The sequence below is a fragment of the Chaetura pelagica genome, unplaced genomic scaffold, assembly GCF_000747805.2.
Source record: "Chaetura pelagica isolate M959 unplaced genomic scaffold, ChaPel_1.0 scaffold438, whole genome shotgun sequence".
Lineage (NCBI taxonomy): Eukaryota > Metazoa > Chordata > Aves > Apodiformes > Apodidae > Chaetura > Chaetura pelagica.
Window position 1 is genome coordinate 95285 of NW_009954113.1, and position 24920 is coordinate 120204.

At 38.1% G+C, this 24920-nt stretch overlaps 1 protein-coding gene across 1 annotated transcript; it reads right to left on the bottom strand.

Annotated features, from left to right (window-relative positions):
- Positions 1-117: 117 nt before the first annotated feature.
- Positions 118-19692, bottom strand: LOC104393116 (BTB/POZ domain-containing protein KCTD5). Its single transcript, XM_010002580.1, has 6 exons — positions 19654-19692; positions 18186-18294; positions 17303-17394; positions 16564-16659; positions 7879-8004; positions 118-743 (listed from the first exon to the last, which is right to left on the bottom strand). Exons 1-6 carry the CDS (start codon positions 19690-19692, stop codon positions 714-716), a joined length of 492 nt encoding a protein of 163 aa, XP_010000882.1. The 3' UTR covers positions 118-713.
- Positions 19693-24920: the final 5228 nt, after the last annotated feature.

Below are 24920 nucleotides of genomic sequence, written 5' to 3' on the forward strand. Positions count from 1 at the left end.
CTGTTTGAACAGAAGGAACATCAGGAATAACTCAGATGGCGGCCATTTTCTCTGAGTTTAGTCTTCCCTTTGGGTATTCAAATATGCTATAAATCCAGTCAATATATACACCCTTCCTTCGTCTGTTGTGTAACTTTTTACTGCTAGTTTCAGTTGATCTCCTAGGCTGTTATTACATAATAAAGTATGTCACAGAGACACAAGGAATGTGCAGTTTAACAGAGTCAACTAGGGCTGCCACTGATTCTGAAACAACATAGGCCCAAATATTTGCATTTGCAGGCTGTAATGTGTGTGTAGCACCAATTACATTGTCCTTTAAATGTTTACAATGATTAGTAGGAAAATGTCTCTGAACTGATCAACATTGGGTCATCCAGCACCAGACATTAAGTGCTACATGTCTCAGAGGAAAATGTGAGTGCATGGTCATTTCTTTTCAAGTGACCAGTGCCAGTCAGCCCACAAGAGGTACAACCATGCACTACAACCAAAACTGTACACACACTCCCACACCATATATTCCCATTATGTAATCTTGCAATGCTTTCAGCCAGTTGACACCAGCTTAGAGGCAAAAATGGTTGAACCCAGATCAAAAGAAAATTGTCTAAATTGTATTTTTTTCTTTTGCAGCCAAGCCTCTTCAGTGTGACAATTCACTGTGTCTTGGAATAAAAGAGAAAAAAAACTGCCACCATTCAATATTGTCTTCACATCCTGGAACCTCGTTCTTGCAAAATCTGAAACAGAGCAATAAAAATTCTATAAATGAAAATTCACACAATGTCATTCCTAACGAGGGAGGTCAAAAGAGCAATATAATTACTATTTCAAATAACTGATAAAGTGACAGGGAGCTGATTCAAGGACATTGCTGAAGTCTGTGCTTTCAAGCTGAAAAAAGACAGATTGATACATACGTATCTACTATAAAATATAATGAAAACAGATGTAAATCACCGGTACAAAATTAGTGTGATTAATATAACCAAAGATTAAGGGTTGGTAGATGTAAAATGTAAGCCATTTAACCTCTTCCTAGTTCCAAAGATACTTAGGTTCTGTGTGGTAAATGAACTTGGGTACTTTATTAGAAATTGAATGTAATGTTCATCGCATATTGAACCTTTCATGCACTACCTTCTTCACCATTATCCTCTGGAATGCCCCAGGCAGCTGAGAGGCAATGCAGGCTCTGGCTTCATGAGGAGAAATGTGTTTCTCAAAAATTCTGTCTAAGGAATTCGATTCTCCTGCTGTTTCCAAGGAACTGAGATTTGCATTACAGAGAGTAAAAATAATTTATTTTTTTCCTAAAAGCAGTTGGTTTGTTTAAGATCCACTTTAAAAGGCATATATTAAAAACAGGGACTGAAGTCTAATGGAAACAAAATATCTACCACTGAAAACATAGGAATCCGGTCTACAGCATCTTACAACATGAAGATTGCCTGTTCTACTTCCAACTTGACTATTTTTTCCTCTTCTGTTTCAATTCCGTTTTGCTCCTTCAGTGAGGAAAGTATCCAAGTCTCTGAACAGACTGTTCAAGCAACACCATTTCTCAGGTGGCTGCTCTAGCCTGGATGGCTCTGGACTCTGCCATCCTGCAGGGAAGCCTCCCAGCAACTGCAGAACCAATCCTGACAGCAGCCAAACAAAGCAGTAAGGAAAGCTGCAAAGGTACTGAGCACAAGCACTAACAGCATTAATCTGTAAGTAGAAGTATCTAATCTTCATTTACTTTTGCTTCTTGACAGTTTTCCTACTACCTTGACTTCTAAAACTGAAAGAAAGCACGGGCACCATCTCTGGACAATGGCACAGCTCTCTTCGATGCACAATTTCCATGTTCGATTATTTCAGCATAGTCTGATGTTAAGACTTAGTACTCAGTAGCACCTTCCATCTCAGAGGACCACAGAACCTGACAACACTTCAGTCTTTGAGCTGGTAAAGGCTGGCAACCACTTAGCACAGGGTTTCACGTACGGTTTTAATTAAAAATGTCTAAGTATTTGTTTCCTTTTTAATATTGTTTAAATGTTGTTAATTTATCAGCCTCTATCAGTCATCAAGCTTAACACATTTCCTAGCAGATTGTCATTAAGTAGGGTCTCACCTGCTTTGCACAACTGCAAGGGATTTTTTAAGGGCTGGAGTTCATAAAGAACCTGTCACCATTGTGTGCCTCAGAGACAGTTCAGAGACAGTTCAGTGTTAGCCTAAAAATATATATATAAACACACTTTTGTTACTTGCTCACTGCACTTCCTGCAGCCCCTGGATCTTGCTTTGTGCATGCAAATTATTTTTTTTCATTTCAAATTCAATATTGCTGGTTTGAAGCTATAAAGCCAGGTGTCACTGCAGCCACTTTGATAAATTTCTAAAATGGACAAAGATGCTTCCCATGGGCTGTGACATGCTTTAGATATATTTAAATGCAACAACTAGTAAAATATATTCAACAAGGATTACACAGTCTTACACAAGATAGTGCCATTGATACCCACTCATGGTATCACATTGTCATTGTAGCTTTCCCACAGCGATCTGAATGCAGGCTTGGATCCAAAATCATACATTGAGGCTTACTGGAAGGTGGGGAAATACATCATAGAATGACCATAGAATCATATGGGTTGGAAAGGACCTCTGAAGATTGAGTCGCACCCCCTGCTGCAGCAGAAACACCCAGGGCAGGTCACACAGAAATGCATCCAGATGGGTCTTGAGAGTCTCCAGAGAAGGAGACTTCACAACTCCCTGGGCAGCCTGTACCAGGGCTCTGTCACCCTCACAGGAACGAAGTTTCTCATGTTGAGGTGGAATTTCCTGTGTTGTCACTTGGTGCTGTTTCCCCTTGTCCTACCAGAGGTGTGCTAGCTCAGTTTGGTGGGAGTTTTGGTAGAGAGAGAGAGAAGGGCCCCAGGGGTGGCTCTGGTAAGAAGCTGAGAAGCTCCCCCTGCTCCAAACCAGCCAAGAAGCCATTAGAGGGACAACAGATGCACCTCTGCCATTAACTTAGGAAAGAACTGAGAGAAGAGCTGAGCACAGACAGCACTTAAGAAAGAACAGCTGAACTGGAGTGGTGAAAGGCAGTGCTGGGGTGAAGGTTGGTGAGGAAGAAGGGAAAGAAGGTGCCCAAGCACAGGTTTCCCTGCAACCCATGGCGAGATGGCTGCTGTCCCCCTGCATCCATGGAGGAATGTGGTGCAACATTCCCTGCAGGAGCCAGGAGGGATGAATGTGGATTTGCTGCCAGCAGCCTCAGATGGTGCAGCTGTGGAAGCCCCCAGGCCAGGGGAGGTGCCTGTGAAATTAAATTAGTATTTTTCCCCAAGTTGAGTCTGTTTTGCCAGGGACCTTAATCAGTGAAGAAACCTCCTCCTCCTTTGTCTCACCCATGAGCTTCTAGTTGGGTCTGCCCTCCCCAGGGCACCACTGAACAGAGACTGGCCCATTCTTGACATCCACCCTTCAGATATGTATAGACATTAATAAGATCCCCTTTCAGTCTTCTTTTCTCAAGACTAAACAGACTAAACAGCCCCTGGTCTCTCAGACTTTCCCCATACGACAGATGTTCCAGTCCCTTAATCACCCTTGTAGGCCTCCGTTGGACTCTCTCCAGCATATCTTGAAGGAGTAAATTTGATCCTCCTCTTCTCCAGGCTGAACAACCCCAGATCTCTCAGCCTGTGTTCGCAGAAGAGCTGTTTCAGCCCTCTCTCTCTGATCATTTTCATGTCCCTCCTCTGGACCCACTCCAACAGTCCTGGATAATTGGCTTTCTGGGCTGCAAGTGTACATTGCTGGCTCATCTCCAGCCTTCCACCCATCAGCATCCTCAAGTCCTTCTCTGCAGTGCTGCTCTCAATGCATTTATAACCCAGTCTGTACTGATACTGGGGATTGTCCAACCCTGGTGCAGATCTGCTGTGTTCAGGATTGTCTTCTTGTCGTGTTTCTGTTCTGTTTTTCCTCCAGGTGCACCAGATCCAAAGACGACTTACTAACTAAAAAATGCTGAATTGAGTCTGACATCCTGGGGACCGGAGTGTGATTGCTTCTTAGGGAAGCAGAATGTGAGCACTGCTTCTTCCCACTCAAAATAAATCTGCTGAAGATAGAGTACCATTTTAAGGACTGATCATCTCTCAGGCATCTTAAGAATCTTGCATTCAATTCCAGCACAGTGCCAGCTAATTTTTTTCAATAAAGCTTCAGATTTGATCCCTTCCTTATGCAGAACAAACACTTCAGACATAAGTATAAGGCTACTTTACAACTCAAAATTTCAGGTGTATAGGTGAAAAGCTGGAGTTCAATCTCATGCAGTGGTAAATATCTTCAAATTATATAGGCTCAAATGCATTGCTGAATATTCAATAGCAAGTTATCTTCTAGAAACTGGATAGCAGAATAAATACAAGCAGTCCTTGCAGACTCAGTAGGAATACGTTGCAAAAGTTGTTCTTTCCAATGCAACTTTTGTGTTCTTCCATTTGTGACTTTAAAAGTATATTGATCTTCAATAAATGTAAAATTACAGTGAAAAGAACCTGTTTCCCCCCTGGAGAGAGTTGTTTCATGCCATAAATTTGACTGTAGCACTGAGATCGTACTATTTACTTATACTTGTCAGGTCTTGATAAATAAAATATTTGTTTCAAAATTATCAGGTAAGACTGTCTTTTAACTATGTTGCACTTCAGTCAAGTTTGCTAATTTATTGCCTGTCTTTTAACTATGTTGCACTTCAGTCAAGTTTGCTAATTTATTGCCAAATTAGATAGTTACTGAAAATGTATTCTGTAAATTTGTATCAGATGCCTTTACATATAAAAAAAACATTTGACAGAAAAGCTGCAGCACGTAAAAGAAAATAAAAAGTAATTCTGACCCCACAGTCTACATGAAGAATTTTTCTTCTCAGCAAAGCTTTAAAAGAACCAATCACAATAAAGATTCTAATGGCAACACTAATTACTCTATCTAAGAAGCAGTATCTACAACAGGAATTCTATCTTTTCTAACCATGCCACAACTATAATCACAAACACACACGCCACCAGGACTAACCAAAGGACAGCACTAGTGGGGGTAGGAATTGGATGAGGCAGAAAAACATCTGGGTAAAATCCTCGGGCAACTAGTGCTCACCATGACAATTACACTTAATCTGAGTCATTCATATCGTAATCCGTCTCTTCATCCTCACTCTGAGTCGCATGCAGCATGCAGCAAGTATAGAGAAAGGAAGGGAAAATAAGAGATTGCAAGTGAGTCAGAGCTGCAGCAAAGTACAGTCCACTTACACTTGAAGCATCTGGGAATGACATTTATTTACTTTTACTTGGGATCCCCCACTCTTTGTAAGAGTATGACAGCAGACAATTTCAAGGAGGAACATTACAGATTTCAGGAAAAATTCCTTTTTCAAATGTCCTAAAGTCAGCATGATAGAAGACAACAGTGCCATGCAGCATAACAACAGGAACCATAACTATAGCGAAAGCTTGGGCAAAACTGTAAAGCTGGTACCTTAACTTCATGTACCCTTTGCCGCACATGGGAAAGGATAGCACTTGAGAATCTAGCTTGGGATGCAGAATTTCTAAATAAGCCTTGGTCATTTGTCCCCAGAGCGACAGGTCAATGAAGCAGTGTGGAAGAGAAGAACACTCAGGATTATCTTTCAGTGGTGCCATGGCTACCAGTAAAAGACACACGAGCCATTTAAGTCAATGTCCCAAATGCCTTAATTTCGTTCGCTTTAGTGTGTCAGAAGGTTATATGGAGGTCAGCTACCAACTTACTATGCAAACTGGTTTAAAAAAAAATAATAAAAAAGAAAACACAAAGAAAGAAGTCTCTAAAAAAGGAATGAAGGTGAAGATTGATTAGATGGGCTATCAGAAGATGTTTTTTCCTATTCTGAAAGTCCAGTACTATAAATTAAAACCGAAGCGCTTGTCCACAAATACTACATACTGGCTGTTTTTTGCTGCCTCAAACTGCTGCAAAAGTAACAGGATGACTTTCTCACAGCTTCTAAAAGTCAGTCCCAGTATCTGAACACATTAATCTTTATATATCATTAATAGATTGCAGACCAGAGGATTAACACGGACTCAGAAGGAAATATGGGCTAAGAGGGAAATGTTGAGCCAACAGCTCCCAAGCCCAGCCAAGACTCCTGAACACAGCTGTCAGAAACTTGAAAAAAAATATTTTTTTTTGGTTGACATTTTTTTTCCAGACACAACATATACCTATAAAAATGTTATCTATTAGAAGCACAACATATAAAAAATTATTCTTCAAGTATTGCCATTAATTGCTAGCAACAGCTAAACTCTTACAGGACAAAAACAATGAATGTTCATATCTCCAACCAAAACTAACAGCATTTCTTCTTCATCACCCTGGTCAAACTATGCTCTGCTCTCTTTTCTGAAACAACAACCAAGAAGCACTTCAATGGAAAGGCACAAGATTTAGCTTCTCTCAGAGCTACTGAATTTACAGAGTTGTACTGCATTCTGAACTAGCTTTTGCATTTAGGGTTTAATAGTTTCCTTTGACCTGTATTTTCTTTTACATTAAGGATGCAGTGTAACTGACAACTTCTGAAGCTCCTTGATGATATTGCTCTTCCTTATGAAGATGTTTGTACAGTTCTGGAATTCTATGTTTTATTTCAGGTACATATCTCAGCCCTAAATTATTGTCACACATCTCTCTAACTTGGCAACTTTTAAAGTTTTCCTGAAGCATCCTGGCAAGAGCAGACCTTGACTAGGGTTTTGGGAAGAGTGAGGCATGGCTTAAACTGGGTCACTGTTTACTCTTGACTACTGCTTTGGAAGCTTTCTCTCAACAGTGACAAAAGAGCATCATTTCACTAAGAATCCAACATAAAGCCTAGAGTATTTTTATAGTGCAATTTACAAAAATGTCTCCATATGTGTAGCTGCACAACCAAGTTACAAGGCACTGAAGGTAGTGAAGTTTTACCTATTTGAAGCCACAGTGCCAAGACCCAGATCAATTCTTAGCAATATTTCAAAATTAATTTCTTTGAAGGTGATTCTTAAAAAAGGAACCTTTGATATTTTAATCAGTTGTTTCCATCTACACATACTCAATGCTAAGCATTTAAGCCAACAACAAAAGCATCCCATTTGTCTGTAGTCATATCCTCACACAAAGGAACAATACCATGATTAAAACCAGTTCAATATGCACAGAAGATAAGAATACACTTAAATACATAACAGATATGCTCTATTATTACTCAGTTTTCACATCTTTCCTTGTACAAACTCTGACAGACAACTGAGTAAAATGCTAAGATATTGTGTCCATTACAATCTTTTTGTAAAGCTGGTTACAGAAAGTAAAGAGAACTAGGTAGAAGCTTGAAAATATTAAGCTAAGAAATACCTTCATTTTATAACATATTGCACAGAGACAGCATATTACAATCTCTGTTCCTCATTGTAAGATTTCTTCAGTTGAACTCAAGCAGGAAAAAATAGTTTTCAACTGAAAACCATAGCAGAATAAGGAAGCATTCAAACGTGCAAGAAACAAAAGTTAGATTCTCAACTGTAGACAGCAAATATGCACCACTAATCGAAAAAAACAGAGGTATCAGGAACAGTACAGAATGTTGCATTTAATTAATGCATTTGTTATAAGGAATGATGACGGTACCATTTACAGCAGGGAACCATTATTAGTCATGAATGAAGGGAAAAAAGGCAATTAAATAACGGCCCAGAACAGAGATAAGCCTAGCATGACTTAGTGAAGCCCACCCAATTCAACACAATTTCTTTAGTCCAATGCCTAGTAATTTACCTTTGCTTTTTCACTGGGTTCACTGGTTGTGCCATAGGGAGTATTATGCAATTCCTTTGAGACAACACACAGAAATTCAGCCTGATCTTCATTGCCATAGTTATAGGAAGAACCAATACTGACCAGCTGAAAGATGAAAAAAAAAAAAAAAAAATCAGTTGCATTTTCACACAATTCCATGAATTCTCACAATTAGTACAAACACTCCTCACTGTTGGTTATGCCTGCAGCATAATACTCCACTTCAATGCACACATATTTTGATGGTGACAAATACACTGACACTCTGATGATAAGATAAACAAAGCTTTTATTTTTAAACATTTACAAAATTAACAATTTAAGGTTATGATTATAATGTGAAAGAAAAGTCTACCAAGACAAGCCAGTGGAGAAGTAGCCTGTTCCCTTTTTCTGTTATCTACTAGAAACCTTCCCATCCTCCAAAGTTAATTTTTAGAAAGTGTGTATTTGGTACCTTAATGTGGCATGATTTAACATGTAAATGGCTGCATGCAGGAAGCACTTTAGCCTGAAGGGATACCCACCACTTCACTTACAGAATAACAGTACTTCTTATAAAACATATTTTGAGTGGACAAAGACTATATCTGCAATTGACTGGAAAACAGCAAGGGACAGAATAGTAGGACACCAACACTGACATCTGATATTCATATGTACTGCTACAAGGAAGTTAATTAAGGAAGCACTACAAGCAGAAGCCATGTATAATGAAATATGACATACATCCAAGCTTCTACAAGTCTCAATATTGAAAAATGACAATTTACTGAGAAAGAAGGAAATACTCAACATCAGTACTACCTCATATGCAGCATGTTTATCAAATGGCAGAAATGTCATGTATCTCATCTTACCTTACACAAAGTACACTTACCTAATGCTAGAAGCTTTACACAGCCTGCCTTTCCAAGCCAGAACGCATTCAGATGCAGCTGTTTAATTTATTTTAAAGGTTTATTTCAAAAGTATGACAAGATAATGTATGTTGCTATTACTACCGACACAGATCAAAGTCCTAAAAAGCAACCTGTTGCACAGATGCATCCTATCAAAATGTCATTACCAAAACTGTTTTCAATCTACCTGCCAAATCACTACAGACATGTGATAAGGCTGTCCTATTCCCCAGACTCTATTATATCAATTAAAGCACCCCGCTAATGCCCTCATGGAGAAGGATTTACTTGTTTTTAGGACAACAGCAGTTGGGGAAGGAGGATTTACTTGTTTTTAGGACAACAGCAGTTGAAACACTATAGTTATCTGTTTAAAAACTGTGTATTGCCATTACCCTAGCAGAGCTCTAAAAGGAGTAAAAGCCTTGCTAAAGCACGGAAGATCCAGCCAAGATGAAATCTTGGTCCAGAATCTGCACTTGAGAGATAAGATTATTCCTCCAACAAAACTGGAAGGTAGACCAAGGCTAAATGCAGCTTCCATATAGCACTGTCAGGAGAAAATAAAGCCTCATTGTACTTTTGAGGAGAAGAGAGGAGAGAGGTGCTTGGATGTTCCAGCAGTGTGGTGAGACAGCTGAGCAGCAGCTCCACAGATGGGGTGCCCATGTTCCCCCCATGAGCAAGTCACATCTGCCCCAGGAACCAGCCAGGTGCCAGGCCTGGGCAATGTCACACCCTGCCATACCCTGGTGGCATTACAACATGCAAGGCTCATCCGACAACGAGCAGGACTGGCAACCAAAATTCAGTACTCCTAGGGTACCTACTGTAACTACACTGCTGGGTGTGACCACCAGGAACCCTTCCCTCCCTCTGCTCCTAAGGTTGCTCTAACTCTGCAGAATACACACACAGTAATGAACACAGGCTGGTCATAAATTAATGTGATACAGACTATTTTTCCCATGAAAACCACATAATGAAGTTACAAAATCCCATTTTTTTAGGAAGCACCAATAAAACCTCACTGGAATGCAAAGGCACCATTATCTTGCAACGCTGAGTCGGGTAGTCTCTGCAACCTGCGCCATGGGTTTGTGAAATATACACTAACAAAGCCCATGCAATAACTAGTTGCTTAGTTGCACAAAACTGACTAAGGAAGTCCTGAAAAAGCTGGAAAATCAAACCATACTTACTTCATGTATAGATATGGTTTACTGATTCTCTTCCCTAGCAGAAAAAAATCAGCAAAAAATATAATGCACAAATTTTCAGGGAAAAAAAGCAGTTAAGTTGACTTGAAGTCTGCTGAAGTGGTAAAGTTTATCCCATATATTATATAGCAATTAGAAACCATGTCATACAAATACAGTAACTGCTTCAATTATGGAGGTAAAACATAGGACTATTTTAAACAGTATTTTTAACCCACTTAAAGGCTAGAAAGCACTCAAAAAGTTGGATACATATTTAAATAAAGCCATGCATGATTCACTTCTCTGAATATAAATTAGAATACATAAAGTATATTCATATATAAAGTATATGCATAATATATAAAAAGTATACAGAAAAAGTATCCTTCATAATGTATGAAGTCTAAAATTCAAGCATATGATTTGGTTTAGTACACTGACAAATTTTCTTCTTGCAAAATGGCAAGAACTTGATATCACATTAGCTGTGATAACAACTACCAGAAGGAAAAATACTTCTTTAATCACTGACACTCAAAAGCAAGAAATGACCCCTCTGAAAGCAGGTATGACAAAAGATCAAAATATCAGCCAAATCACCAATTCTGGTTTAACAAGGTTGACAGACCCTCAGGTGACAGCTACTTATATCCCCCACTAATGCTTCCTAATCCAAATAAGTTAACCTTTTACAACTAAGTCTTTTTTCCTTTAGATGTGGTAGACTGACTACTCACTAGCTAGCTGGATAGGACTACTGATTTAACCAACTGTAAAACATCGGGATGACTTTTTGCCATTGTAATCAGCTGGTGCATTTCAAGATAATGTCATATTTGCAACACAAAACACAAGTTCTTCAAAACTTCAACACATGATACTCTTGTAAGTAGCTCCACATGTGTGCAACTAAGAACGTATAATTTGCATAGTAACAATAGCATGCTAGAAACTTCATTGTATCTTGTTGAGATGCAGCAGCAACAATGAAGGGTGATGACAGAAAAAGAAACAACTGAAAATTATTGCAGTTTACAGCTGAACCATTGTGTCAGAAAGCGTATCAGAAACAAAGCAGTATTTCAGCACCTGTATTCCAAAAGTCATCCCACTGTTCCCAGTGTTGGTGGGAACATTTTAAGAAGGATGCTGGTAAACTGGGAGGAACTGTTACACACCCACACCTGTGTCTGTCCATCCCTGCCTTCCACCTCCTCCTCCACCCTGAACAAAAAAAACCCAACAAACCAGAACCCACAACAAATCAGAGTAATCTGAGGTCTGCAAAACGTGCATTACAAAGCACAGGAAAAAGATTTCAAATTATCCAGCCTACTGTTTCTCAAGCTTTCTGAAAGGACAAACTCTTATCTGGCTCATGGGGTTTAAACAGTAGACAGAGTTTCAATGACCAAGAACTTAAAAAGGGAAAAAAGAACATTTTGAAAGTCTGAATTTCATAGATTTGTATTATATATATGTAGGTGTACAGGCATATATGTGGTTTTCCTCTCTGTTTTTTTCCTTCCTTGACTTGTTTCATTACACTCCTTCCCAAAGAAGTGTCACCCTGCTTGAGTGTCTCTGTGAGCCTCAACATTAACTGAGTACAGAAAATTAATCATTTCATGATCCATTCATTGTTTGCATGGAATAAGGGTGCTGACACTAGTAGGCTGTCAGCTGTAACAAAAAAAAAAAAAGCATGAATGGAAAGCATTTTTATTATTAACACTAAACAGAAATATAGTTATTTGCATTATACTGCTTGATGTGCCAAGACAGGTCAGGATTTTTCTGAAAAGTCAGAGAAATAACAATAGGGAAGTTGCTATCTCATAAAGCCTATACTTTTAAGTAAGAAAGATGACAATCAGAAAGGGCAAAATTAAAACAAAACAACAAAAAACCCCACAAAAATCTAAAAACCAGTTTGGCGTAAGTAAAGGTGAACAGACAGACATTACCTTACACCTAGCTACAGTTAGGCTTGTTTTCAAAGAGGGAAGATATAAGAATGAATTTCAGGGACAATAATGAAGTAATGCTCTGAAGAATTTTTTCCAAGTTTGCAGCTCTGTGAGAAGATAACCACGTCTTTCAAAAACAACTGTTTAAGACAGATGATAAAAGTGATACAGCTGAGAGAACACGTCAAATGATTCCTGCATCAAGTTACTCAACAGCAACAACTGCAAGAAACAGACAGTGCTTGGTACATTGAAAGCAGGTCCTGGGACATAGTCAGGCAACACCTGAAATGTATAATCACATGGATGATGGTCCATGTAAACTCACAGGTCAGGTTCTGCTCTTCTCAAGTCACTTTACTGTCATGTTATTTTCATTATATTATACTGACCTTTCAGACTGAATAGCCATATATATAGCAAGGAAAAGAACAAATACTCAGAGTATTTTATTGATGAAAAACACTACAGTACACCACTTTCCCAAATCAATTCACATAAGACACCTCAAAATGGAGGACAGCTATGCAAAAAAACCAAAAACTGACTCCAGTGTTACTGTTAGCAAAAAGCCCTTCCCAAACTCTTGAACACTGGGAAGTAATACAGCAATTAAAAAAGCAGTGACCTGAGGGCAAGGGGAATAAGAAGGATGAGAAAAGGAATGAAGCTATGATTCTTCATTTGAGTTTCAAGAAAATTTCCCAAGAGGGGAAAAAAACCAAAACAAAAAACACAAACAAACAAAAAACACCCCCAGGATATTCTTTCCATTTGAGACAAGATTTAAAACTGCTGGTTTTGTTCTCGCCTCACTCCTCCAGATTTTATTTCTCAAAAATTTTGTTATTTGTTGTTAAAGTTTGAATATATTTCATCCACCTAAAAAAACACCAGTTAAGTTCAGAGTTACCGGAAATAAAGGGTTCAAACTCAGAACTCAACTAGCTATTAGGTTGATGAAAGACACTAAAACTAGAACAATTATTAACAGAGAAATCTCCCTTTCTGAAACCAATGAACTCAAAGCTATATTTACAGGACTCCAAATGTTTAAATTGCACCACTTTTACTTAACCAATATGGGTAAAAGGCTGTTAACTTTGGAGGAAGATTTAAGGAAAAGAAGTTACCTACTGAGAACCTAGGACCTCTTCTTAAGTACAACCTTTATCTAAATAACTAGGAGGGATTTGTTTATTACTTTTACAATATGAACATTCATAACGTATAATGAAATACTGTGAATATAAATAAAAACCAGTCACAAATACACACAAATTACTATGTGCTGTACATCCAGGAATAAAGTGAAATGACTTGGAAGCAGTAGAAATGCAAGGAGGCCAAGCACATTAGTGTGAGGGCAAAAAGAATGGTGTGACACACCTCACTGCAGCATTTCTGGAAGCATCTCTCTTCCCGTGACACTATCAGCAGATATTCTGACTGCTGGGCCCGGCCACAGCTGTACTGGGAACCTATACTGACAAGCTGAAATAACCAATCAAAGTAAAACACAAAAAGAAACCTTTGTAAAGCTGAAGCACATACCATTATCCAAATTGTACAAATAACAGATGAGCTCAAATGTTCAGGTAACATTTACTTGCCACTAGAACAGGTTGCTAGCAAGCTACAACTTTCATTTCAACATACTTAAAATTTATGGGGGCAGTTGCAAAGCCCTTTGTAATTTCAAGGGAAGTTGAGTTACTGATATTAAGTCACAAGACTCCCCACATCACTGTGTAGCCCACTACTCTGAAAAACATAAACCAAGTTTGGTGCATCATACAAGTGACCATTATTTTCCTGTCACACTTGCCAAGTGCAGGAGGTAACGTGGATACAAGACTGGAAGGTGTTATGTGAAGCAATAACTCAAGCCTGGGTATGAAAGTGATTTATCTTGTTCCAGATATTGATGAAACAAAATACAGCTAAGGAAACATATGAAGTCAACTAGAGGTAAAAAAGCCGAATGCTCTAAATTGGTTTTAGAAGGGGTAAAGTACAGAAGAACCAAGAAAATAACTGAAGTGGAAAAATTTGTTTTGTTCCCATAAAAATCAGTATCAAGAACTCTGTTCACACCTGCAAATCTCTAATAATTCAGAAGTTCAGAATAACCTCAGCTAAGTTTCTCAACTTCTTATTACAAAAAATATTTTATCTTAAATATCACATGGCAATTCCTAGCCCATTTAAATTAAAGCACAGCCTGTCAGCACACCTTGAAAAAGCTTAGAGCTTTAAATTAAGTGTGAAAAACCAAACAACTACCTATTCTGAGTAAAAGGGAGATAACCACTGATGAAAAGGCTCATGAACAGTACATTTATTTTTATTCTGCTACTGTTATGTGAATAATTTTGAAGATAGCAGCTAAATAACATCCCCCTCATACAGTGAGCATATGTAAGACAGCATTATGGTAACAGACTCAGGGTACATTAATCATTAAAATGTACATTACTTACACACCACTACTGTTTAAAGCCTTTGTACGCAGCAATTCTGTAGAACCCTAAGTTTCTCATTATGCATCATTGTCAAAATATTGTTCTGTCTGATTGCCTGAAGAGGTTAACAAATGTAGCTAAAAATCATCTGCAGAATAACCCACTGTCATCACAAAAGTGGGGCAGCACAACTACTGGCAGCAGCTTTTGGACTGGGACTAATACAGAATTGCAGTACTCTGGCAGCACTTCCACTCCAATTCTTTCAAAAAGTGCATCCAGGTAAATGCACCAGAAATTTAACACCTTCCACTCCTATTTAATCACCACATCCAATTGTACTTCACAAGAACATTTTTGAATGTTAAGGCAAAACAAATATATTTTATCAAAACCAACCAGTTAAACACGTTAAGCACAAGGACTCTCAACCCACAGGAATTTTACTCCTCTGAAAAAGCAGATAACTTCTGTCCCACCAATGATAATATGTATGCAGTGTGGTAGGTGCTACCCCAAAGATCGAAGGAAATGTGCTGCTGAGCAACACAAAATTTGAACATATAAATTACAGAAATGCTGCAGTGTTCTCAAAGCTTAACAATAAAACTGTTTCGATGATACAGAATATTTTATTCATGTTTCAAGTCAATGATGTCTGCTAAAAGCAGGTCTGTGACCCAACCAAAAGAGAGAATGGTCTAGTGTTGTGTGACCATACAGCCCTCGTGTTTATCTGCTTCAACTAGGTGTCCAAGAAAGAGCAACATGGAGGAGGAAGTAGGGAGAAAGCTGGACAAAACAAGGACATGACATTCCAAGAAAACCACTGGAATTATCCAGTTCTAAAAGAGATTCTAAATTCTTACAGATAGTATAATAGCTCTTTCAGCCTTTCTTCTACTGTCAGAGTATTACTCTTAAATACGATGTTGCCCAAAAAATACAAGACTTCAGCACAGGTAAAAGCCATAGTATTATTTAATCTGTTAAAAAGGAAAGAACCTCTATTTTCAATGAAAGCTAATTTCTCATGACAAAGCAGAACACAAAATAAAACTTTGCCAATAAGCTGGTCAAAAAACAGTCATGTGCATTAACTGAGATAATTTCCAGGGATTTAAGACAATACTGAGCTTCTGGCCTGCCAAGCAGGCTTGGTAATACTTGAGCTGGAGAACTGAGGCTTAAGAAGCTTTCTCTGTGCTGGTTTAGCTTATCTGGCCATGACTGTCTACAAGACACCAGCACCTTGCACATTTCATCAACTATAAACAAAAGGTTCTCTTTTAACTTCATGTGTCGTAATTTTTTTAAATTTTGCTTTGTTGTGTTATTAGAGTGAGACTGCATAGGACAAGAGGCTTGCGCCTATTCCAATCTCTCCTACAGCAGACACTGAAAAAGATGCTGGCAGCAGAGCACTTGTGTCTCGCTCCAGAGTTAACAAGTTCATTACTCCAAAGCAGTTCAACTATTTCGGTAGGTTAGGAAAGTAAAGGATAAAGAGGCCATGTAGTTAGTTTCTTATTTACAGAGATCAGCAAAGATAACAGAAAGATCTTACCGCAATTTTACAATGTATTCTTGAATGTACACACAAAGCTATTTTTAAGCAGTGCAAGGAAAAAAAGCACCATGTAACCCACACCCATCCAGCTTCACATCCAAGCTGGTTAAGTTTACCCTCCTGTGTTTATGAGTCCTTTATCTGAAGAACCATTGTTTGGGCCTGACAAACATTCATCTCCCAAACATTTGTCTCATTTCTTTTATCCAGAGCTCTTTATATCTGACCTACGATTCACATCAACTTGTATTAGTTAATTTCTGTTATTCACCCTTCAAACACTCACACAGACACTGAAGAACTACATTTCAACCATGAGGTAGATGTTTTTATATAAGGTCAGCACACAATTTACCTCTTGGGAAGCTACAGTTTGTTCCTTCTCTGACAAGTAAGAATACAAATATAAAATTTTAACTTAACTGCATACCTTTATCTATTCTATTTCTGAAAATGACTGCACATAAAAAGATGCACAGAATTGACTTTTTACTCCTCTTTCATATAACTGCAATTTTAGAAGATTTTGTAATTATATCCCATGTGGTTTTTTACCTGTTCAAATTTCCAGCCATCAGACATTGTAGAAACCATCTGAGTGAGCTCCTCTTCCTGGCACTGCAGCACTCTGTACACATGTTTGACTGGCACCTTCAAGAAGAAAGATAAGATGCTCAACACAGCATGGAATTCACTATGGTTTTGACTTGTTTAAAGTGCCCTTTTTCTTTAGAAGTATGAAACACCCCCTTGAACACCTGCTATTTTTTTTAAAGAAAAAAATGTGTTCAGAGTCACCTTGCAGAAGATTCCATGCTTCATGAATGTTCTGGGACTAAAGGTGCTACTTAACAGTTACGTTAAGTATGTGACAGGAGCTAAACAGCCTCTGTATGTCTGTGGCACAGCACAAGGCACGAACTGCAGCTACACCTTAGTTAGGCAATCTCATCTAAAGGTACATGAGAAAAATATATTCTACAAAAGCTACTTTCTAAAATATTTCCAGAAATGATATGACAAATTCTAGTGTTACCAGACTTTTCCGGACAATTCTTAGAATGCTTTCAGCTCTTGAACAAGAACTGGAATCCTATGTCTGTGCCCCTTGTAAACAGATGGGCAGATACTGGCAGTTAAGAATCTTTATGTACTAATGGTTCCAGCTCAGCCAGTGGTGGAGGCACCACCCAGCATTTTACTAAGGAAATGAGTAGTTAGGGAAAAAAAACAGAACTCACCCACTACTTGCCATAGAACAAATCATCAAAAACACAATAAAAACCGGCCTCACCTGTGAGATTTTGCTGTCTCTTTCTCTTATTTTGTCCTTTACCAGTTTTATTAGTGATGTGATATTGTAGAATTCAGCCTCTTCCAGTACACCTAGTATGAGAACATTTTTTTGAAAGAGAGTGTAACCAAAGATTTCAGGCCAAAACTACCAACCAGTTTCTAAGATTATCTTCTCTACAGCTATAGAAAATTATTTATTTTGCCCTAGGAAAAGTTCATTTACCAATCTCATGATTCTGGCTTGTTTCAGGCACACATAGTTCAAAGTTTAGCTCATTCTGAAAAACTAAAATAAAAGCCACCAAAAAAAAACCTTTAAATGAAAACTTTAGGTCCTAAAAAAAAAAATCCCAAAGGAAACTGATGCTGTTTCATACACAGAATGAGAAGCAGGAAACAAAAAGAAAAAAAGGAGCACAAATGCCATTTCATAGCAGACTGATGGACCACCACAGCTTAGACCCCACCTCAGGCTGGAATACAAAAGAGAAATTCAAATAGTCCAACTGAAAAGCTCTGCAAGCTGCTAAGTCTGCAGAAAATTTTACTTCCTGTCATTTTTGCTTCAAAAGGACTAAACCCTAATATTTCACAGGGTCATACGGGAAAGATACAAGATCTTATGATAAAAGGCAATCCCCTCATGTTTGAATATTTATGTTCTATTTGCAACTGGGGACAGGGGTTGTAAATCAGGAATCATACTCAAATAACAGCATAGACTATATATCTACACAATACCTATCAGCTTCTCCTGAAACAGATCAAAATACTACACTGATTGAGATTTACCATCTAGTTGTAAGTCACTTTTGGTGACTCAGAAGCAGTGAACGTAACAAGCAAGTGACACGAAAGCAAGAGATTTAGTAACATCTTACCTTCCTCAGCTAGGTCCTTATTAATAACCAGTTTCCCGTGTCTGAGATAGTTCAGTACTGGCCCAAAGTAGGTCGGGTCTCTGTCTATTAAATAGGCACCTGTTTCATCCTAGATTAGAAAAACAAAACAAAAAACAAAACACCAAAAACAAAAAGCCCCACAAAAAAAACCCAACAAAACCGAACAAACAAAAAATAAAAAACCCCACCATGATTTGAACATCCAAGCAGGCACTACAAGCTAATATTCAGCTTGGCATCTGAATAGCAAGCAGGTATTCAGATATAGCCACATCCATTAAAGCCACACTTATTGAGACATTAAAAATAATTCAACAATGTAGTTGTAATTATATCAGATTTATCACTCAACTCCATCATGTACAACTTCTCTTACCTGACCAAACTCCCCCAACCCTTTGTCAAAAGAGACTTATCAAAGTTGTGAAAGATCTAAGCAGTGAGAACACTGAAAATTAAGGTTAAAAATAACACAGGAAACTATGTTTTGTTTGGAAATCTGAGGAACCAGTTCAAAGGCAACATTCCAGTGATGTTCACCTACTAGCTTTTTTCTTGCTTTCATTAAAGGCAAACAAACATTCCTTCTCTTTAGCCTTAAAACTTTGTTCTAACAACTTGCTTTCTCTTAGCTCAGATGTAGAAATGCTCCCAGGGTACTGAGACAGTAGCTGTGTGCCAAGCAAGGGTTGCACACGCATCTTGTGGAAAAAAAACATACACTGGAGATGCAGCTCCTGCCCACCTCACGCAGAGGTCAAAAGGAGAGATCAAAGTAACTGATGGTCAGTTCACAGAACAGAGTACAATATTTTGTGGAATGCAAAACACAGTGAAAGAAACTCATCTGAGTAGCTAATATTCTTGACAAACAGACAAAGGAGCAAAATTAATTTTTTCTACATAATTTAGTCTTTTTGTGAACACCTGTGATCAATGCAGTACTAACATACTTTATGTTGGCCAGAGGTCTCAGGAAGACTGATAAGACAAATATCTGACAGGACCACTGCTCCTTTCTACTATCAGGTGGATCACTGACAAGATTAATCCTTTAGTGCCTAAAGTTTTGGTGCAATAGATCTCCTACAGACAAATACTGGACAGATGTGGCAGCACCCCAAATACGTTTTCTATTTATTCTTAATATTCTAGTTGTTTACAGGAGATACCAAAGAAAGCATCACTACCAACAATCCTAACTAAATTTCAATAACTCTCCCCCAAATCTACATGTAATAGTGATACTTGTTCTGCATGAAAAAAATGTACAGCCTAAATCCCTTCCATTTGGACATCAATGCTGATATATAAAGACCTCATTACTGAACTTTGACACCTGAAAACTCTCTCACTTAACAGTGTCTAAATTCCTAAAATGTTTCATTGGAAAAAAGATGGTGGATGCCTTATCAGGTATGTGGATTTTGTTTCTGGATGGCTGTACTTGTCTATCCAAGGTTGGTAGAATGTAGAGAGAGACCATGGTCTGAACTACAACAAATATCAACATTTTTCTATAATTACAGGCCAGTTAACTCTGGGAAGCCTTGCAGGCAACAAAGTGTCTTCAAAAAATATTACATAACACAAGCAAAGGAACCCGAAAATCTCGTAATTTATGGTGTAATAATAACTTTTTTCTTTTTAACATCAGTAAATACCAGTAGTTGAAGTTTAAAAACTCTGGCTACATTCTAACAGTGAGCTATCCAAATTCCGTCAACAGGATTCACTTTATTATGGAAATTCTGTGTAAAATAGACTGAACAACTCAGAGTAACTGGCCACTTCCTTACCCACATAACAGATATGGAAAACGTGAATTAACATTTTTCCAAAGAGAAAGGAATGTGTCTTGGACTTGGATCTTACAACTCAGGTATGACACAGACTAGTGCCAGGGACTCAAGACCCAAAATGTAAACCATTCAGTAAAGACTATTGTAATGATATGCACAGAATGCACAGACAAAAGGGGCACAAAATTTACTTCCTAGGCATCTTCCTATAGAAAATGCCTTCCCACTCCTTCAGAGTGAGGTGCCTGAGTATCCTTCAGCATACACTAAGTGCTTCATGTTGAAATCACTAAGAAAAGCCGATTACACTAGATCTGTAAGGGTATTTATGCAAACATAAATCCAACAAAAGCTGACACAGTACTGTAGTCATCTACTCCACCTAAAACTCTCAAAATATGGGTCATAAGTCTTTCCATGCATTCAGAATATTTTAGGATTGGCTTTGTCCACATGCACAAGAAAACATCGAAATTAATTTAACCTTCAGAAAGTAGTGGTGAAATCTAACCATTTTGTGCCAGCCATTCCAATAACTAGCTACTGTTGCTGTTAAAAACACCTGCTTTCTAGCCTGGACATCTGTAGTTTCACACCTCACCAGCTGGATCTCACAATACCTTTGTTAGACTGACAGGCTTCACTATTGGATTTCTAGTCTCTAAGTATGTATCACTCCTTGCCAAAAACACCCTGTTCTGCTCTTTACAAGCTTCCGCCAAACCATGTTTCACCTAGTGCCTGCTAATCAACTTTTCCGATTTTGAAGTGACCTTGAATTGTGGATACCAGAATCAGGTACAGAATTCAAGCAGGACTAAAGACATAGATCTCCCTAATTCTCCCCAGGAATAGCATTAATACACTAGTTGAAATGTCTGCATTTTTTTTTCTGGTTTACTATCTTGAGGTCAAAGATAGTCCAAAGACTTCTCAAATACTTTTCCAGAATGTGAGCTCTTGGCTCACAGCTGTGCACTCCAACATAAGCATCTGAAAACCTGACATAATTTAAATATACTGAGCAAGCAGCAGTTCTGCTAAAGGCAGCAATATGCACAGAAATACAATAATATTTGGCACTAAATCTGGATTTAGAAATAGCTGTCTCCGCTAGCTGCTATGCTATTTAAACTTTGAGCTGGATGCCCAGAACATAATTTTCTCAAACTACGTGGCCCAAAAAGCTGGAGCACCATCAGAGTGCAAACACTAATCAAAACTACATTTCTAACATAACCCACATCAGACATCTCTTGGGCAGAGAAAGTTTATTACAGCTATATCTTACAATAATGACTGCAATTAAGACACCTTTTAGTACTGACAGTTCAGGATCTGCTGCCAGGAGGATTTGGATTTTTCTAAAACATTCAGTGCTTGCTTGCTTCCTTCCATAACAGATTCTACCTCAGTACAATTATGCTTAACTCAAGTATTAACACTCTTGGCAAAAACCTGATTAAGAAAGGCTGAAAATCTTCTCACTCTGAGGAAAGTTTAAAGAATGAGAGAACAGTTTATAAAAGAAAAACTAGCATACAGATAAAATAGGAAGGTGCTGAATTCAGGTAACATCTGACAGTAAAAATTACAATACAAGCATTAAATAAGTTAAACAAGGTTGGAAAAGGCTATTTTTATGTATTCATGCCTAAAGTAAGATTGAAATACTCTGGAAAACAAGTCCTATTGTGAACAGTAGGTATGACCACTACCAGTCATTCATATGCTGAAACAATTCTCAAATCGTCTTAATTACAAAAAAGATTCTTCATTCAACATTAGTTTTGCCACAGGGTGTGTGAAGGTTAATCTTTCTTGCAGCTGGAAACGTAACTGATACCAAGAGACAGGCTGCACAGCCGTGTTCAACACTAGCAGAAAGTAATTTGAAGGCAAACATGCTACACTTCTTGAAGCCTTTCAATTCTTTCTAATAGAAAGCATTAAGGAAATCTTATGATTTATATAGTTAAATACCAAAAAAACATGTTGTCATAGAAATTACAGTAGAGGAAAATCCCCATGTACACAATGGATATTTGTAAAGCACAACCTATGGACTATTTCAGTTTCCTACTCTCGTTTCGAATAAACCTATCCAATTAACCTCCTTCAGACCCTCTTAATGTATCAACATGGTTAATTTTGATATGCTTAATTTATTGAGTTTAGGCAGAAACAGCTCTAGTATTTTTTTGTTTTGCTTATAAGTCTGTTCTCATCTGAGATAAGCAATTCTTATTGCTTCATTTTCTAAAGATTCTGACTTGGCAATCTTGCACAGCAGGAAAGAATGTGAGATAAACTTTTTTCTTCAAAAATGTATATTCACTGGTGTAGAAGCCCATTTAATTATTGCCACTTCTGCTTGGTCTTGCTCCTAGATGTGGAACCTGTCCCCCTTCCCTTTTGTTAAGCTGGAACAACATTAGAGCTTTCCACAAGCTGATTTAACTCATCGTAGTTATAAAAAAATGCGTCTCCTCCTTCACTGTTTCTGAGTTACATACCTACCAGATGGAGCATGATCAGACAAACACAAAATGTGCCATAAGCTAGAGAACATGTTTTGTATTATGAGCACAATTCAGTAATAATCTGTGGAAAATACACCTAAAACTTCTCAAAGTGAGTTACTGACATGCTTCCCAGACAAATTTCCCCATACAGGAAACATGATACACTCTGTCAAGGCTGTATTTTTCTTTTTTTTTTCTTTTTTTTTCTTTTTTTCCAAACAGAGGGCTGTGGCTATCAGTTTTAATAATCCCAACTGGTGGCTCATCTCACAGGATTCTTCCCTGTCCCAACTTCCCCACATCCTCATCTGGAGGCTGAGACAGGTGTGCCTGTGATGGGTGTAACAGGCATCAGCCTACACCTGAACTCAAGTACACATTCTCTCTCACTTCAAAGTTTAAAACATGGTATTTAAAGCACATGTGATTTTTAGGAATAAAACACAATCGAATCCAACCCAGGGAATTATAGGTTGAAGACCAAACTTTAAGAGGGCAGTATAAAGAACTGCTTAGATTACGTTCTGCTGTTTACAGGAGATGAAGAATCTAAAGATTCTGAATCAAATCCCTGGAAAAAAAGGTGCTAGGTGTTTAAGTAACCTTAGGCATTAGAATTAACACACTATGATGAGTGATCATAGGGACAGTGATCTCTAAGAGACAGGCACTTCTGCAAAATCCAAGGTGACAGGTGACTGCAGAAACAAGGCTCTGAACGGCTGAAGTGAAAATCAGTGACAACAGATGGTGAAACAGTGGGGCATGACCCTGTCAAATGTTGTACTGAAAAGACCACCATAGCACATAGTCAACCAGGAAAGGCTTCACTTGTTGCACTTCACATTGAAGACATCCAGGTTCATAACTCATCCCTCAATGCATCCCTCAATAACAGAATTTTCTCTAAAACCATACTTTCTGCAACAATTTGTGGTTCTCTCTACACCTACTGCTTGCCCCACATTACTGATTTGCACAATAATCTATTAAAGAAATACAATCTTATTTAAAAGGCTACTGACAACAGAACAATGCCATTTGTTTGTATCTTGCTGAAGCAGTTTTCTTAGACTTCTATGTTGCCAAAAAAAGGATGACACTTGGTCGTATTTAAGCAGCCCAAATGCTGTATAGGCAAGTTCCTGGTAAGCAAAGGGTATCTTTCTACAGTTGTAACTGTACCTTGCTTTAAAGTAGTTACCCACCCTATTAACAACTAAAACTATGTTAAGTCTAGAAACATGAAAAAAAATAAATCATCACATCTCTCCATATCCTTCCAAAAAGCTAAACACCCTAAATTTATGATTTGCTGCTACAACCCAAAAATGTAAATACAGTTTAAAAATGTCTAGATTAGTAGCCTCATTAAATTTTCTCAACATAGTCATACCTCACTGATTGTGCTTGTGAAAGATGATTGATTGATGAAAGTGGTGAAAAAATAAGCAGCCAAACACCTTAATTAGAACTAAAGCATTTCTTCTAAACATGTAGCTTCTCTTCCCCTCTCTGATGACATTGACAGATAGCAAATAAGCAACTTTTTACAGTGGTACAACTGAAACAAGTGTCTTAATTTATTAAGTGTGCCTTATCTTTTATTTAAGAAACCTTAGAAGAAAACTTTCCTACTCCTTCCCAAGATAATGACACTTCCTGAGCTATCAGCAAGCTACCTACATTTTAAAGTTTATTTTTAGAGGCCAATTTAAGCTAATCCTCTCAAAATAAATCCAAACCAAACAAAAAACAACAAGAAACAATCCCCATACTGCCACAACGTCAGGTGTTTTTTCTCCAACTCTGGAATACAGTTCAAGTTCTGTTTGCTATCTTCTTAAGCATTTAAACATCCTTTCTTGAAGTTAGACATGAAAAAAAGGAAGAAATTTACTACTAGTCTCACTGAAAAAAAATAATTTAAAAAGTACATATATAAAAAATAAAATTTTTATATATTTAAGGGTCAGAAGCTGTTCCCTTCTCTTGCCTAAGTATACTGTGCTGGAAGCCCAATTTCATCCACTTTGTTCCAAAATCGCTTTCAAAGCCAGCACTATATCCGAATGCTTTATATCCATAAATAAAATCTTGAACAGCAACTTTTCTTTCCAAAAAAAAACAGGAGTCAGGATAAATCCCAGAACATTTGGTCCCCCCGCCGTTCGCAGCCCCTGCAGAACACGGAATACTCCACCCAAAGAACGACTGAGGCACAGAAGCTGAGGCTCAATGAGAACTTACTGCTGCCGACTGTGTTATCGATAAACCTGAACGAAGAGCGATGACGCTGCAGAACCGGCGCGGCAGCAGCGCAGGCAGGTGCCCCACGGAACCGCTCGGAACGCACCGACGTTCGGACCAACCGGCGGCCCCGCGCT

What these genes read in the sequence shown, in the direction of transcription:
- LOC104393116 (XM_010002580.1), bottom strand. Translation starts at nt 19,692, where the DNA reads ATGGTCTCTCTCTACATTCTACCAACCTTGGATAGACAA. An exon ending in TACCAACCTTGGATAGACAA is followed by an intron (nt 18,295 to 19,653) that starts GTACAGCCATCC and finishes TTTCTAATCTAG; the next exon opens with GATGAAACAGGTGCCTATTT. An exon ending in TAAGGACCTAGCTGAGGAAG is followed by an intron (nt 17,395 to 18,185) that starts GTAAGATGTTAC and finishes TTCTCATACTAG; the next exon opens with GTGTACTGGAAGAGGCTGAA.